Source organism: Hyla sarda, chromosome 4, assembly GCF_029499605.1.
Source record: "Hyla sarda isolate aHylSar1 chromosome 4, aHylSar1.hap1, whole genome shotgun sequence".
NCBI lineage: Eukaryota > Metazoa > Chordata > Amphibia > Anura > Hylidae > Hyla > Hyla sarda.
In genome coordinates, this window is record NC_079192.1 from 287,965,096 (window position 1) to 287,983,569 (window position 18,474).

At 43.5% G+C, this 18,474-nt stretch overlaps 1 protein-coding gene across 2 annotated transcripts in view; it reads right to left on the reverse strand.

Annotated features, from left to right (window-relative positions):
- PPM1H (protein phosphatase, Mg2+/Mn2+ dependent 1H) overlaps positions 1-15,546 on the reverse strand; it is a 140,179-nt gene extending 124,633 nt beyond the window's left edge. Inside the window, exons 1-2 of one of the 2 annotated variants that reach the window (XM_056574466.1) lie at positions 15,157-15,293; positions 5,071-5,186 (exon numbers count right to left, since the gene is read on the reverse strand). Coding sequence is in view for 1 of the 2 variants with exons in the window: in XM_056574465.1 (XP_056430440.1) it covers positions 15,157-15,389 (233 nt within the window). In the remaining variant the exon portion in view is untranslated. Of the gene's footprint in view, positions 1-5,070; positions 5,187-15,156 lie in introns of both variants that reach the window. The other variant, XM_056574465.1, reaches the window with a different exon arrangement.
- Between the last annotated feature and the right edge of the window lie 2,928 nt (positions 15,547-18,474).

Below are 18,474 nucleotides of genomic sequence, written 5' to 3' on the forward strand. Positions count from 1 at the left end.
CCATAGCTTTTCATTTTATTTAAATGTCGACAGATAGTTCGCGCTGACACTGGTGCTCCCTGAGCCTGCAGGACAGCTTGAACATCATTGGAATTTGTTTGGGGCTGCTTATCCACCATCTGGACTATCCTGCGTTGACAAATCTAGATCTCTGAAGATAGACTTTTAACCTTGAGATTGTTGATATTTTTCCACAATCTTGGTTCTCAAGTCCTCACAGTTCTCTTCTCCTCTTTCTGTTGTCCATGCTTAGTGTGGCACACACAGACACACAATGCAAAGACTATGTGAACTTATCTCCTTTTTATCTGCTTTCAGGGTGCCAATAATTTTGTCCAGCCCATTTTTGGAGTTTGGTGTGACATTATGTCCAATTAGCTTTTTTTCCTCCTTTTTTTGGTTTAGTTCCAATACACACAAAGGGAATAAACAAGTGTATAGCAAAACATGTGTTACTGCAATCCTTTTCTGAGAGAAATACTTAATTTTCTTGAAAAATGTCAGAGGTGCCAACATTTATGGCCATGACTGTACATCTTATCCTCTATCCAAAGGATAGGGGATAAGATGTATGATTGCAGGGGTCCCGCCACTGGGGACCCCTGCAACCTCTGTGCAGCCCCCAGCATTCTGTGCCAGGCGCTGCTTCCGAGACAGGGACGGGACATCACGCCCCCTCGATTCATGTCTATGGGAGAGGATGTCACGAACTCTCCCATAGACATGAATGGACAGGGCGTGACCGTGACGTCACGTCCCCGTCTCGGAAGCAGCGCCTGGCACCGAATGTTGGGGGCTGCACAGAGATCGCGGGGGTCCCCAGTGGCGGGACCCCTGCAATCATACATCTTATCCCCTATCCAAAAGGATATCCAATGTATAAACCCGGAATACCCCTTTAATCGCTCACTAAAGGTATAAAGTAAACTAAGGTATTGATATGCAAGGATCTCTTATGGAAATTCTTCTGTAGCCTACTTGAATTTGTAATAATCGTTTGCCTTTCCAAGCACAATGTAGATACAATAAGTAATGAAGGAAACAAAAGGGAGAAAGTGAGCTATTTAAAAACATGAAAATGCAGATCTGAAAAGATGCTGCAAGCAATGGACGACTGTTTAGTAAATGGAAAAAAATAGGGGAAGTACAGTATGTTGTACAAAAGAGCTGTATAACACGAGCATAGATACATAATAAAGAATGAGAATGAAATATGTATTCCCTGAACACTTTATTAAGTACCTTTATTGGGTTATTGAACCCCACCCTTTGCCTTCATTCTTCATGGCATATGTTCTACAATGTGCTGGAAACATTCCCCAGAGATTTGGGGCCGTATGGATATGATGGTGTCACGCAGTACTTATCAGCTGCTGTATGCTCCAGAGGTAGTTGTATAGTTCTCTGTCTGACCACAGTGCTCTCTGCTGACACCTCTGTCTGTGTCAGGAATTGTATCAGGTTTGGAAGTTTGTTATGACAGTGTTTCCCAACCAGGGTGTCTCCAGGTGTTGCAAAACTACAACTCCCAGAATGCCTGGACAGCCAAAGGCTGTCCATGCATTCTGGGAGTTGTAGTTTTGCAACATCTGAAGGCACCCTGGTTAGGAAACACTGTGCTATGGGGATTTTCTCCTGCTCTGAACAGTTCCTGACATGGACAGAGGTGTCAGCAGAGAGCACTGTGGTCAGACAGAAAGGAAATTTAAAAAGAAAAGGACTTTCTCTGTAGTATACAGCAGCTTATAAGTACTGGAAGGATTAAGATTTTTAATGGTGCCAGAAAGTTAAACAAATCTGTTTAACTTTCTGGCACCAGTTGATTAGAAAACAATTGTTTTCCACTAAAGTACCCCTTTAAAGGGGTTATCCAGCACTAGAAATACAGGGCTGATCTCTTTAAAAACTGCACCACATTTGTCTTGGTTTTGCAGCTCAGTTCCAATGAAGTGAATGGAGCTAAACTGTAATACCACACACAACCTGCGGACAGGTGTGGTACTGTTTTTGGAAGAAATTAGTTTTGTATTGCTAGATAGCCTCTTTAAAAAAAAAATAATAATAAAAAAAAGACTTGAAAATGTAATATCCTATGAGAAAAAAAAAAATAAATAAAAAAAATAAGAAATGTCTGGAGAAATACGCACCACTGCTCTAACACTATCCAAGCAAAAACAGCCACTCGTGTTATTTTCACAATTATAAGGAACTGTCTGGCTCTTGATAACTACACATCCATACCTACATACTTACCAGAGCTCAGTTCCCAGGCGTTCCTCCACTGGTGAGAAGGCCGCCAGCAACTGAACTCTCTGACATCGCGGTAACTCCTCTGCTCCGTGCTAGGCAAAGAGTGGCCACGATGCCTGAGAGAAAACTGCGCATCCAGTTTACTAAAGTCGCGCAGACCCCTGTATGTGTGTGCTTAGAGCAGCGGATTGCTGCTACGAGCTGACACACGGGCACAGGCAGAGGGCTCCCTCTGGGGTCGGTCATCAGTGGATCCGTTACATGTGACCCTACCCTTAGACAGATTATTATTGTGCTGTGTGCTGCATGATAGTTAAAAATAAGACAAAAAACCGTAAGAGTTACCCTTAAATGCTTAAAGGGGTACTCCGCCCCTAGACATCTTATTTCCTATTCAAAGGATAGGGGATAAGATGTCTGATCGCGGGGGTCCCGCCGCTGGAGAACCCCGTAATCTCTCCTGCAGCACCCCATCATCTGCTGCATGGAGCGAGTTTCGCTCTGTGCCTGATGACGGGCGATATGGGGCCAGAGTATCGTGATGCCACAAACCGCCCCCTAATACCAGTCTAAGGGAGGGGGCGTGGCCATAGCGTAGACTTGTATTGGGGGGCGGGCCATAACAAAGACCCACCCCCTTTTGACATTAGCTCCGTGCAGCAGATGACAGGGGGTGCTGCAGGAGAGATCGCGGGGGTCCCAGCGGCAGGACCCCTGCGATCAGACATCTTATCCCCTTTGGATAGGAGATAAGGAAAAAAAAACTTTTTTCTTAATATCAACTAGCTCCAGAAAGTTAAACAAATTTGTAAATTAGAAGAAATGGAAAAAGTGCAAGTGCAGCTCACAATTAATATATAAAACACTAACTGAGGTCAACAGGGCATGCAACTATACCACAGTTGCAAAATAATGCAAAATATGTATAGAAAAATATTGCCCGGACCTTCCAAGGTAGTGTGATTAATTAAATAAAAAATGGATAACTGGGTCGTACTCCAATAATAATTCAAAATGATTATTTATTTAAAATGTATAGTGCATTACTCCGCACAGGGCCCTTGTGAGAAAAACACATATAGTAAATGTACAAGATAAACAATCTTAAAATGTAAAAATATGCAAATATTAAAATGACACTGGCATATGAAATAGCTCTATGTGGACAAATTAAACTGATATCTTTGTGGTATTAAAGAGATACGGTATAAGTGTCCTTTTGTATGACAATTGTATATCAAATTGGATACTTTGTTACCGGTCCTGGATGGTGTGGCTCTGACAGCTCTCGCTGGGGCAATATAGTTGTTCCTGTGCCTAGATATCACAGTCAGCGGTCTTAGATGGTGCTCTGGCCTGCCAGCGCTTGGTCTCCTGACAAGCATACCATCGGCGCCTGCCAGCGCACGGTCTCCCGGCGAATTTACCATCGGCGCCTGCCAGCGCCACCAGCCTGGGACGACCACCTCCGTGTAATATCTGGACCCTGAGAGTTAAAGCCACAGCACCATCTAAGACCGCTGACTGTGATATATCTAGGCACAGGAACAACTATATTGCCCCAGCGAGAGCTGTCAGAGCCACACCATCCAGGACCGGTAACAAAGTATCCAATTTGATATACAATTGTCATACAAAAGGACACTTATACCGTATCTCTTTAATACCACAAAGATATCAGATTAATTTGTCCACATAGAGCTATTTCATATGCCAGTGTCATTTTGATATTTGCATATTTTTACATTTTAAGATTGTTTAATCTTGTACATTTACTATATGTGTTTTTCTCACAAGGGCCCTGTGCGGAGTAATGCACTATACATTTTAAATAAATAATCATTTTGAATTATTATTGGAGTACGACCCAGTTATCCATTTTTTATTTAATTAATCACACTACCTTGGAAGGTCCGGGCAATATTTTTCTATACAAATTTGTAAATTACTTCTATTAAAAAAATCTTAATCCTTTCAATAATTATCAGCTGCTGAAGTTGTTGTTTTCTGTCTGGCAACAGTGCTCTCTGCTGACATCTCTGCTTGTCTCGGGAACTGCACAGAGTAGAAGAGGTTTGCTATGGGGATTTGCTTTTAAACTGGGCGGTTCCTGAGACACGTTTCATCAGAGAGTACTTAGACAGAAAAGAACAACTCAACTTCAGAAGCGCATAAGTACTGAAAGGATGAAGATTTTTTAATAGAAGTAATTTACAAATCTGTTTAACTTTTTGGAGCCAGTTGATATATATAAAAAAAAGTTTTTTTCCTGGATAACCCCTTTAAGCACCATGCAAAGCACATTCATGCCATGCAGGCTGTCTGAAATGAGTGCATGTGCACAATCCTTGGAGAAGAGTTGTACAATACATTAAAAGCAGCAATATTTAACTAGGCCAAAAAAAGAATCTTCTCTAGATATTATTTGTTTCCTTTATGAGACATTAACACTTTTTTTCCTTGTCATTTATCTGGATGTAAAATGTATCTATCACTTGTAATATAAGCTTAATATAACCCAACCAGAATGCAGAACACATTCAATTAGACTTAAACCAGTGAATGCAAGAATTTCATTGCCTACCTGATTCATTGCAAGCTGTCAGGACCAAGAAATACAGGGTATGCAAATAGACCAGAATACATGCCCCTAGGCGCAGAAGATTTATGTAGTACATTACAAAAGAAATATTGTGCTGCCTTACTGTGCTACTCTGACAAGAAGCATTCTCAATTTTGGACATGTCAATATAAAACAAAAACATAAAATAAGGCTATTGACAAGCATATAAATGTAACGGTCTTACAACAATCACGTACCTTGTTGATCTCAAAAACCTAACTAAAGGCGCTCTGCAGTATCGGCTTGACTGCTTTCTGAGGGTTATATAGCCTTACAACATGTGCTATTGACTTCTGTACAGCACTGCATGTTGCTGTTTTACAAAAAAAAAGGTTAGCAATAATTACTATAGGAAAAAACTATTTACCCAAATGTATTATTTTTTTTTGTACAATGTCTTTTTTTTAAGCTCAGTTTATAAAAAAATATAAAAAATTGCAAACCTTTCTAAACTTCCAACATGAGTAAACAGAGGTAGGCTACCTAATAAAAACAAATAAGGGTATACAGTGCCTTGCTTATTTACCTCCTTGGACTTTTCGCCATTTTGCTACGGTACTGGATTTCAAATAGATTTACATAGACCTTTACCATTTGATCAATAGTACTGTGAAATACCTAAACACCAAACACTATAGACCAGAGTACAAAAATAGGAACAAATAATAAATCTTTATTGAAACATGAGATATAAAACCAGATAAAATACATATATTGAGAGGTAAAACGGTAGTACACGCCCCCTGACAAAGCAGGTGCGAAAACGCGTTTGGGGCTGAGCTGAGGAGTTCTGCATTACCATCTACTAGGTATCATCTATCTGTACTATTGTATGCTTGTTTTATGCCATTTTCTTTCTCATGCTTAGCTATTTACTGTTGTACCGCTAATCTTATACTTAATCCAATATGCATGTCAGAGCGGCATCCTGAACCATTTGCTATATACACTTGTAATCATATCCTGCATATTCATATAATCTCCTACCTTGCTATCTTACTGTACTACCGTTTTACCTCTCAATATATGTATTTTATCTGGTTTTAGATCATGTTTCAATAAAGATTTACTATTCGCTACTATTTTTGTACTCTGGTCTATAGTGTTTGGTGTTTATGTATTTAAGGCCCACTGTATAGTATTTTCTCATATAGCGGAAGTATTTTGGTGACCATACTGTGAAATACCTGTAAGATATCTTTCATTGTGAAACAAACAATAAGAACAAAAAAGTTGACACCGGTATGACGCTTAAAGGGGTACTCCGCTGCTCACCGTTTGGAACAAACTGTTTCGAACGCTGGAGCCGAGAGCTCGTGAGGTCATAGCCCTGCCACCTCATGACATCATGCCCCGCCCCCTCAATGCAAGTCTAAGGGAGGGGCGTGACATCACAAGGGATTTTTTGATTACCCGTTATGGCCCGTTATGAATAACTGACGTTATTTGTGACGGGAGAAAAATTAGTGTTATGTAACATTTTTTCTCCCGACACAAATAACGTCCGTTATTTATAACAGGCTATAACGGGTGATAATGGATAATCAAAAAATCCCATAGACTTAAATGGGATTTTTTAATGGCCATTTTTAAAGGTTTTCTTAATGGGACATTGTAACGGGACTTTAAAACGGAGAAACATATAGTGTGAAAGGGAATTTTCAGTTTGATTTAACAGCCTGGCCATGATTCTTTTTATTAACTGATGATTGATTTTATGGTGCTCTGTGAGATATTCAAAACTTGAGATATATATGACAAAGACAGCAGCACTCCTCAGTGACTGTCCATAAAGTCTGGGTGCAAGCTTAGAGTTAGGGGTCTAGTTCCCAGTGGTCTCCCTCGGATACCAAAAAAAAAATTTAAAAAAATTTGAGATTCAATGCAGCACTCCACTCGCCGCACTTGTGCCACCAAAGATAGAGGAAAAGATCTTTCTTCCTGCTGTCTCTGGCCCCGCAAAAACCGCTGCAGTTCATTTATTTAAAGTGCCCGCATTATGGTTAGATGCCGATAACGATAACTTAGAAAATCGTGAATATCGGCCGATATCGGCCAATCCGATAATCGGTCAATCCCTAGTCTGCCTATAAACCCATATTCATCTGAACACAAGAAACCCCATTAAATAGTGCTAGAATACCAAACAATGGAAAAAAAAAAAGGGTATTCAAGTGAATAATAAAAAGGTGCAGGGATGTGGAAATCCTATCGCGCAACGCCTGGGATAAGTAGTTTTGGGCGCCGGGCAGGTGAATTTGTTTATAGATTTAGCCCTGTATCGGGCAAGCAGGGACAGACAGACTTCTCCCTTATTTTTCTTTAATGCCGGTGTGAGGTGCAGGAGCCGATGCAAGTCTGCACCTCACACCGGCGCTCAGAGTGTATGGAGGGGGCAGTGGCGGCCCCCAGCTGATTTCAGTAGCCGGGGGCCGCTGCTCAGTGCCCCCCAGCCGGTGTGAGGGGATCTCAGGAGCGAGGGCAGAGCCCGAGGTCTCACGTCTGCCGGAGATGATTAAGCCACGCCCCCTCATCCCCCCTCACGCGGGATGGAGAGCGCAGCTTTGCATAATACAAGACGACAGGGGGAGAATGAGGACGTCCACAGCTCCTCCCTCCCCCACACACAGTCTCTTCCTCCCCCCTGCTCTGTCTACACATGACCTTATTTATCACGGGAAGGTTTCAAGTATTCACAGGGAAAATACAGAGCGGGGAGAGGACATGTGTGAGGAGACTGCACTGCACGGGCTGGGGATTTCACCTCACACCGGCTCAGATGAGGAGGCCGAGCATGCAGGCAGCGGGAAGGGTGGTTGTATATGTATGTAATGTATGATTAGGGGGGTGTATCAGTGGCGAGTGTATGTATGATGTGTGCATATGTATGATGTATGTGTCATGTGTATATATGTGTGTATGTAATGTATGATATTGGGGGCAGAGGCAGGTGTATGTATGATGTGTGCATATGTATGGTGTATGTGTCATGTGTATATATGATATGTGTATGGTGTATGTGTGATGTGTGTATGTAATGTATGATATAGGGGGCAGAGGCAGGTGCATGTATGATGTGTGCATATGTATGGTGTATGTGTCATGTGTATATATGATATGTGTATGGTGTATGTGTGATGTGTGTATGATATAGGGGGCAGTGGCAGGTGTATGTATGATGTGTGCATATGTATGGTGTATATGGAGTGAGTGTATGTGTATTTATGATGTGTGTATAATATATGTGTGATGTGTGTATGTAATGGGGGGGGGGGGGGGGAAGCAGTGGCGGGTGTATGTATGTATGTAATGTATAATATAGGGGACAGTGACCCGGTATATGTGTATGTTTGATATGTGCATATGCATGTATGCTTTGTACAGGGGCGGACTGACAAGTGCTTCTGCCAGTTGTGCTAATTTTTAAAAAATTGATTTTTAGTGGATTCTGGCCACCCGCACTAAATTGCACCCCCAGAATCCCACCCCCTTCATACTCACCCGACGACCAAAAGCCCCACGGAGGCACGAAAACACGCCCGAACAAAAACTACAACTTCCAGCATGGTGCACCATAACCTAAACCGTAGAACTATAATGTGTAACATGCTGAGAGTTGTAGTTTTGGTTCGGGTCAGCTGCAGAGCTATAGGCTGCATCAGGGCATGCTGGGAGTTGTTGTTACTAACTGTAATTCCCAGTATTCCTTGACACAGCCTATGGCTCTGCAGCTGACACGAACCAAAACTACAACTCCCAGCATGTTACACAATAACCTTACTGTCCTACTATACAGTGCAACATGCTGTATCAGGGCATGCTGGGTGTTGTAGTTATCTAGTAACTAAATGCAACTTCCAGCATTTTCTGACACAAATTAGAGTAAATAAAATGAAGCAAATAAACTGGAGAAGCAGAACCCCCCCCCAGTAACACAGCGTTGTTCAGTGTTTTCCAAGCAAAAGACTCCATATATAAGTCCCTATTAAGACTGAAAAATAGCGATTAAAATATTTTAAGAAGTGCGTATATATGTGAATAAGCCCCTTTCCTAATAAAAGTTCCGATAATAACAACAGATCATGTCACACAAGATTACCCTCATCCCTGTATATGGAAAAATTGGCGTTATAGGGGTCAGATGGGGGGGGGGGCACAATTTTCTGTGGTTGCCTCAAGTGTAAAAGGAGCTACAGCTCTCCCGCCGCTAATAGTCTGGCATGCTGCGATCGCCGTGGCCGCTATTAAACCATTAGATCACCGCTGTCTAAGTTGACAGCAGTGTCTAAAGGGATCTTATAACCATCCCTGGTGGTCTAGTGGGGGGGAATAGTACTATTTTGGTTGAAATTATTTTATCTACCAGGACAAGTGGATTTTCTTGAGGGACAAGTAGATTGTGTTCCGCTTTAGTCCCTTGGACAAGTAGTTTTTTTTTTTTATTTCCACACCCCTGAGGTGTCACTTAAAGGGTACCTCTCATCAAAAAAACTTTTTGATATATTATAGATTAATGTATGCAGAATAACTTCACAATTGCATGTTATTAAAAAATATGCTTCTTTCTATTTAATTTTCCACTTTGAAGAAATGACCACTAGAGGTCTCCCTACCAGTCCTGGCAGCAAGCATTTCAGACTCATGCTGGAGTCCTAAACACTACGAGCTGCCAGTCTGCTTTGTTCACAAAGGAGAACACTCAGAGCTGCCAGCCTGCTTTGTTCACAGCCTGTTTGGCTGTGAACAAAGCAGGCTGGCAGCTCTGAGTGTTTAGGACTCCAGCATGAGTCAGAAATGCTTGCTGACAGGACTGATCGGGAAAAATACAATAGAAAGAAGCATATTTTTCATTAACATGCTATTGGAAAGTTATTCAACATTCATTAATCTAAAATATATCAAAAGTTTATTTGATGAGAGGTACCCTTTAATGGTAAAGGCAGTTAAATTATGTCTGGAGTATTTGAAAAGCAGGAAAGGCAATGACTGTAAAGTGTGTGGATAGAAGATATGTTATTGCGTAATCTACTGATATGTATTTTGGCTACTATAGTCTTGTATTAATGTACACCATTTGTTCCGTGGAATCTGATCGGGGGCATTTCATGGACTGTCTCAATATAGGTTTTACAGCATTGGTAGCATGTATAAGTTATTACAGTGAGCAGAACTTCAATGGAACCTGTCACCTTATAAACCAAATCAGATCTGTTAGAAATCAGAAGCCAAGCTGAGCATTTTGGAAAGAAAAGTTCCAGAACTTGTCCTTTAAATCTCTGCCCATTAGTCAGGTAGGTGGTCCTACTCATTGGAGGAGATTTATAAAAACCTGTCCAGAGGAAAAGTTTCCCAGTTGCCCATAGCAACCATTCAGATCGCTTCTTTCATTTTTAACAAGGCCTCTGCAAATTGAAAGAAACAATGGGGGGAGATTTATCAAAACCTGTGCAGAGGAAGAGTGGTGCAGTTGCCCATAGCAACCAATCAGATTGCTTCTTTCATTTTCCACAGGCCTCTTTAGAGGCCTGTGGAAAATGAAAGAAGCAATCTGATTGGTTGCTATGGGCAACTGCACCACTCTTCCTCTGCACAGGTTTTGATAAATCTCCCCCAATATGACTGGTTGCTATGGGCAACTGGGCAATTTTTCCTTTGCACAGGTTTTAATACTTCTCCCCCATTGACCGCCAGCAGATTAGACTGAATTTTCAATGTGACAGGTTCCCTTCAAGTATTACTAAAAAAAAAAAAAAAAAAAAAAGCTATTTAAAAAGGGGTAGTCCAGCGAAAAACAACTCATCCCCTATTCACAGGATAGGGGATAAGTGTCTGATCCCGGGGGTCTCAGCAGTCTGAGGACAGCACTCGGGTCTTTTATAAAGAATAAATGGAGCCCATACAATCTCTAGCATGTGCTCCCCTCAGAGAACCAGAGTTTGTTCAGGAGATCACGAGGGGGCCCTTGTGGATGGGAGAGAAGTTGCTTTTGACTGGACCACCACTTTAAAAAGTGCTGGAAAATGTTAAGGTGTTGCACAAAGTATCAGGGTGCACACAAAAATTGGCACCTACATGATAAAAATACTTATTCACTCAATGGCTAAGGGAGGTCACCACTGTTTCCAGTGAGCGGCTGAGCAGGCATTTTTAATGTGGAAGAATAAAGAATAGGAGACACAACCAGTGGGGTTGTTTACCAAAAGTCATGTATAAATGGATCTAAAAGGCGTTGTCAGAATAGTTTTTTTTAAAAGGGTGCATTTCACAAAAAACTTGGAAGAAGACTGCAGAGTAGAGATGAGCGAAGTTACAGTGATTCGATACGTCATGAACTTCTCGGCTCGGCGGTTGCTGACTTTAGTCTGCATAAATTAATTCAGCTTTCAGGTGCTCCGGTGGGCTGGAGACTCTCTCCAGGGACTGTATCTGTATCCACCTTTTCCAGCCCACCAGAGCACCTGAAAACTGAACTCATTTATGCAGGCTAAAGACAGCAACTGCCGAGCCGAGAAGTTCGTGATGAATTGAATCACTGTAACTTCACTCGTCTCTACTGCAGGGACAATGCACACAATGCAGTAGTATAACACTATTCCTAGAACCTAAACACATGTCTTCTTTCTGGTGCCATTGCTTAATATGTCACACTGCAGCTCAGCCTATTACTGTGGCCATCGATTAGCTGACGTGTCGACCACCAGCAACCAGGAAGAAGACTGCACCAGTCTACACTGGAAAAATCCATTAACAATGGCTTTGGCAGCAGACCTTATGGGAAGCAGGCTACAATTCCCATCATGCATTGCTGACATCTATTTCAGGTTGTTCTCCTCCACCTGTTCTCTCCTCTGCAGTTAATATTGTGCTCCCCGGATTTCTAACCATTACCATCCGATCCCGCAAGGTGTGCGCTCCACTGTCACCTGCTCCCGCAACGTGTGTCCCGCCCCCGCCCCCGCAAACAATTTGTTACAGCTTCTAGAGATAGTACCCTCTGTGCCATTTCATTACCCCCTTGTGCCATTTCAGACGTTTCCAGGACTACGTTGAATCACCAGCAGAATCCCGATTCCAATGCAGGGCTCCACTGTGGACCTCCATACCATGCCCGGACATGCCTGGAGTTGTAGTTTTTTGGTTACTTCAGGTCCAGTGTTTGAAGACCACTGTCCAGGCAATAAGCTATAAACATCACATTTAGGGAAGTGGTGCGGGATCATGTAGAAAACTACTAAAAAGATGTAATTACAATATATTGCTGATTTTTACTCCGTATTCTATACTTTTGAATAAAAGCCTAGGTGATGCACCTTTTACTTCACCAATTTCTATTCTGCAGGTTTTTCCTGCCAACCCTCCCAACTGTGCCTCCTGAAGTAGTTTGCATTGTGGAAGAAGGCCATCTTCTCAAGCGTGACTAAAGCCTCATTCAGACTTTGTGTATTTTGGCCCATAATACAGAAAGGTATTGTGACCTGCAGCGTTCTCTGTTGGGTGCTGAATCACAGACCAACATTTCCCCAGAAGCACTAAAAACAGTAATTCTGGAGGAAAACTCATTTCTAACATATAAACATCCAATAAATTCTCAATTAGAATCTTGTGAGAAAGGAGCTGTGAGCCCGACAGGGAGAGAACACCTATGGGTGGGGGTGCTTTCCCAGCTATGTATATACGATATGTGGTGTCCCGGTACCGCATCCTATACGGTACCTGTGTAGAAGCCCCCATAGCCAGAGTCCCTAGGACGTCGGGGTTCTTCGTAGCTAGTCCACCCCTTGTCACCTCTCATCTAGGTATTACTTATCTAGCAGTTATTTAGGATTTATATAAATATGATTGGTCAAATGTATATAAACGGTTAATTACCTGTACGGAGTGTAGCAGGACCTGCGGGTCACGTGATCAGGTAAACTCTATGGTTTTTAGGCTAAAGGACCTTTGGAGGTCCCTGTGACGTATTTCACCCATCACTCCAGTAGAAACGGCCCTGCCCCTGCCCATATAAGGGAGCAGCGGCCATTGCTGTCTCTCGCTCTCTTGTTCCCGGGCTGTCAAACTAGCAGGATCTGCGCAGCTGTCTTCCGCAGTGAGTTAGGCCCGAGCCTTGCGGCAACGGCTGATCTATTCAGAATCGTGAGTGTATCAATCCCTAAGCACTCTGCAGGATCACCGGACCTTATCTATCCCCTAAATCCAGACGGATCTTTGCAAATTACCCTAAATTCGCAGACTATATCAGAAGTCAAGGTCCGCAACAACTGTCAGTCATTGAACTATATAGAGACTGTATTTTGGAGACTGTTACTGTTCATTGGATGTACTGCAAGCATTTAAGTAAAGTTATCCAAGTTCAAGTTCAACTACCTTGTGGACCTTCAGTCATTTTATGCATGCACCCATTGTTACTGGGAAGGGCGGAGATAGACCGGAGAATTACCTCAGCATACTAGCCCTCAGCCTGGCGTCACGAACTATAGGGTTAACCTTAACCCCTCATCTACCGAAACACCCCCACGGGCTACCACAGATATAATGCTCCACCAGGCTTGAACTGATAACCACCTTGATGGGCCTTGAGTATCAGTGGACTGCCAAATTAGGATCTTACCTGTGGCCCCATAGCATCTGCAATGGGGGAGATTTATCAAAACCTGACCAATTGCCCATAGGAACCAATCAGATCGCTTCTTTCATTTTTAACAATGCCTCTGTAAAATGAAAGAAGTGATCTGATTGGTTGCTATGGGCAACTGTTCCTCTGGACAGGTTTTGATAAATCTCCCTCTATATTCCCAAGTGGGCCCAAGCCCCCTGGACCAGTACACAAATTTCTCATGACTGGTAGGATGTTGTGGGCTCAGTACTGAGGACTCTGGACCAAGGAGTGTTAAGATAAAGACAGCCTGGTCTGATTTTTTTTGTTCTTCTTTTGTTTTTGAATATAATGTGTATATTTTAAGGTGAAAACATTTTCTATACTTCTTACCACTAGGGGTCCCTCCACTGTCCAGAACACTGTCCTTATCCCTGGCTGGGACAAAATACAGGAAATGTGGGCAGGACAGGTAGGGCACTGTGCATGCTCCTATCTTATCAGTCTGCTATGTGAGCCTGGGGGCATGTCACAGAGCCTCAGTGCACAGAGCAGCCAGTTCTCAACTCTGAGGAGTGAGGAAGGAAGTTCCCACATGAGATGTGAGGGCAAGCAAGAGAACGCCCCCTCCTCCTCAGTAAACTGCATGCAGTGTGAGCAACAGAAACAAGGGAATTAGGAGCCATAAAAGGATGAAAACCAGGATTTAAGCACAAAGACAGGATCAACACCAGCGGAAGACATTTTGTAAACCGCTAAGAGAAAGTAAGGATTTTTTTTTTTTATGGGTTGCTGTGAATAACGGCTCATTCACCTCAGATGTACTAACAATCCCTGTGTTGCCCATAGAGATTGATTGCTATGGGATACTCAGTAACTTTCCTCTGGACAGGTTTTGACAAATCTCCCCCCCATGTCCTTATGCTATGATAGTCACTTGCGCCGGTCCCCAACAGCAGTATCTAGTCCAGTGGTCTTCAACCTGCGGACCTCCAGATGTTTCAAAACTACAACTCCCAGCAGGCTGGGAGTTGTAGTTTTGCAACATCTGGAGGTCCGCAGGTTGAAGACCACTGTTCTAGTCCCTGCTCAGCCAATCACTTCTCACTGTAGTATCCAGTCTCAGTAATTGGTTGGGCGGGCAGGTCCTGCTGAGATGACTTGCCACAAGAACAGCGGTCACAAGCTGGGAACCAGAAGGCGCTTAAGTGGGAGCCAGGGAAGGGGAGTATTTTTTTTTTTTTTTTTTTTTCTTTTAACCACAAATCCAACCATATATCCAAAATTTTTTAAAGCTGGATAAACCGATTTAAGTTCTATAGTGAAGCTTATAGAGAAAACATCGGATAAAAATGCCAAGCCTAGAACATGTGACATTTTGAAAATAAACACTACCCCAAAAAACAGAAACACCAAAAATTGTTATATAAAAAAAAAAAAAAAAAAAAAAAAAAAAAAACAGAATGGACAACAATATTAACATCCAGCTGGAGTGGTTTGGGGCCAAAAAGAATATCACAAGCTTTACAATCCATGCCATATGTACACACATAATACAACAAGCATACACCCGCAGCCTATCACAGCTGACAGGCCATGAGCCCAACAAGTGACGTCATCAGGAGCTGTGACGTCACCCAACCTGGGCTATGACCTTGACAGCTGCTCTCTTAGGGATATTACTCACTCCGCGTAGCCGGTGCTCCAAGGCAATCTCTTAGTCTCCTTCAGGATCAGGATCGGTCTTGCGATATGGTCGGCCGAACATTCCACCTCGTCCTGCGACAGCCCCAGGAACTCCGGTCTGACGTAAGGAAACCTCATAGGTAACTCCGAGCCGTTGGCATGATCGGAGCCGGAGCTGCCTGCCATGATTCCTCCCATGAAATTGGCCACGGCAGATTTCATCCGAGTGAGCATATTAGAGGCGGCACCCTGGCGGAGGCAGCATGAAGAAGTGGCAGGTGGGCACCGGGCTCCCTTCCTCCCGCATGGATCGGCCGCCACCTGCTACTACTACGGGAGAAGGAAATAAACGTGCGGACAGCTGCTCCAGGGCTGCGGGCTCCCAGCACTCCGCGATGTCACTGCTAAACCTTGGTCATGTGACCCGCTCCCCCGTCACGTGATCCACGAGCCGGTGCAGGGAGGACTCGGCTTATTTACGTGTATGTGGCGTGTCATCTGTAGTAACGGTGTCTCAGCGCTGTGCTGTCCATAGGCAGGTCCTGGAGGGTCACTACTGGAGTCTTATACAGGTGTGTGGGGATTCTGTCAGGGACATGTGCTTAGTTATACACATATTAAAATAACACCTGACAGGGAAACTCTCATCAGGTTGTGTTTCACAACCAGTGTGCCTCCAGCTGTTGCAGAACTACAACTCCCAGCATGCCCGGATAGATCTGCAATTGTGCACCCTTTGTGCACTGGGGGCCATACCTATGTCCACTGCCCGGGCCAGCTCTGCCTATAGGCAGCCGCCTAGAGCACCTTCTTGATAGGGGCGCCACTGTCTTCTACAAGAAAGTTAGACAGCCACTATCTGAACCTTTTGCTCAGCCAGCAGCACCACAATAACCCCCCACTAATGTGGGTCACCCCAGTAGGAAGGTAATTATATGAGGAGGAGGTTTGTTACAGTGTGTCACCCCAGTAGTAAGGAGATTACATGAGGAGGAGGTTTATTACAGTGTGTCACCCCAGTAGTAAGGAGATTACATGAGGAGGGGGTTTGTTACAGTGTGTCACCCCAGTAGTAAGGAGATTACATGAGGAGGAGGTTTGTTACAGTGTGTCACCCCAGTAGTAAGGAGATTACACGAGGAGGGGGTTTATTACAGTGTGTCACCCCAGTAGTAAGGAGATTACATGAGGAGGAGGTTTGTTACAGTGTGTCACCCCAGTAGTAAGGAGATTACACGAGGAGGGGGTTTATTACAGTGTGTCACCCCAGTAGTAAGGAGATTACATGAGGAGGGGGTTTAGTACAGTGTGTCACCCCAGTAGTAAGGAGATTACAAGAGGAGGAGGTTTATTACAGTGTGTCACCCCAGTAGTAAGGAGATTACATGAGGAGGAGGTTTATTACAGTGTCACCCCAGTAGTAAGGAGATTACAAGAGGAGGAGGTTTATTACAGTGTGTCACCCCAGTAGTAAGGAGATTACATGAGGAGGGGGTTTATTACAGTGTGTCACCCCAGTAGTAAGGAGATTACATGGGGAGGAGGTTTGTTACAGTGTGTCAACCCAGTAGTAAGGAGATTACATGAGGAGGAGGTTTATTACAGTGTGTCACCCCAGTAGTAAGGAGATTACACGAGGCGGAGGTTTATTACAGTGTGTCACCCCAGTAGTAAGGAGATTACATGAGGAGGAGGTTTATTACAGTGTGCCACCCCAGTAGTAAGTAGATTACATGAGAAGGAGGTTTGTTACAGTGTGTCACCCCAGTAGTAAGGAGATTACATGAGGAGGTTTATTACAGTGTGTCACCCCAGTAGTAAGGAGATTACATGAGGAGGAAGTATGTTACAGTGTGTCACCCCAGTAGTAAGGAGATTACATGAGTTGGAGGTTTATTACAGTGTGTCACCCCAGTAGTAAGGAGATTACATGAGGAGGAGGTTTATTACAGTGTGTCACCCCAGTAGTAAGGAGATTACATGAGGAGGGGGTTTGTTACAGTGTGTCACCCCAGTAGTAAGGAGATTACATGAGGAGGAGGTTTGTTACAGTGTGTCACCCCAGTAGTAAGGAGAATACACGATAAGGGGGTTTATTACAGTGTGTCACCCCAGTAGTAAGGAGATTACACGAGGAGGGGGTTTATTACAGTGTGTCACCCCAGTAGTAAGGAGATTACATGAGGAGGGGGTTTAGTACAGTGTGTCACCCCAGTAGTAAGGAGATTACATGAGGAGGAGGTTTATTACAGTGTGTCACCCCATTAGTAAGGAGATTACATGAGGAGGGGGTTTATTACAGTGTGTCACCCCAGTAGTAAGGAGATTACATGAGGAGGAGGTTTGTTACAGTGTGTCAACCCAGTAGTAAGGAGATTACATGAGGAGGAGGTTTATTACAGTGTGTCACCCCAGTAGTAAGGAGATTACATGAGGAGGAGGTTTGTTACAGTGTGTCACCCCAGTAGTAAGGAGATTACATGAGGAGGAGGTCTGTTACAGTGTGTCACCCCAGTAGTAAGGAGATTACATGAGAAGAAGGTTTATTACAGTGTGTCACCCCATTAGTAAAGAGATTACATGAGGAGGAGGTTTGTTACAGTGTGTCACCCCAGTAGTATGGAGATTACATGAGGAGGAGGTTTATTACAGTGTGTCACCCCAGTAGTAAGGAGATTACATGAGGAGGGGGTTTATTACAGTGTGCCACCCCAGTAGTAAGGAGATTACATGAGGAGGGGGTTTATTACAGTGTGTCACCCCAGTAGTAAGGAGATTACATGAGGAGGGGGTTTAGTACAGTGTCACCCCAGTAGTAAGGAGATTACAAGAGGAGGAGGTTTATTACAGTGTGTCACCCCAGTAGTAAGGAGATTACATGAGGAGGAGGTTTATTACAGTGTGTCATCCCAATAGTAAGGAGATTACAAGAGGAGGAGGTTTATTACAGTGTGTCACCCCAGTAGTAAGGAGATTACATGAGGAGGGGGTTTATTACAGTGTGTCACCCCAGTAGTAAGGAGATTACATGAGGAGGAGGTTTGTTACAGTGTGTCAACCCAGTAGTAAGGAGATTACATGAGGAGGAGGTTTATTACAGTGTGTCACCCCAGTAGTAAGGAGAGTACATGAGGAGGAGGTTTGTTACAGTGTGTCACCCCAGTAGTAAGGAGATTACATGAGGAGGAGGTTTATTACAGTGTGTCACCCCAGTAGTAAGGAGATTACATGAGGAGGAGGTCTGTTATAGTGTGTCACCCCAGTAGTAAGGAGATTACATGAGAAGAAGGTTTATTACAGTGTGTCACCCCAGTAGTAA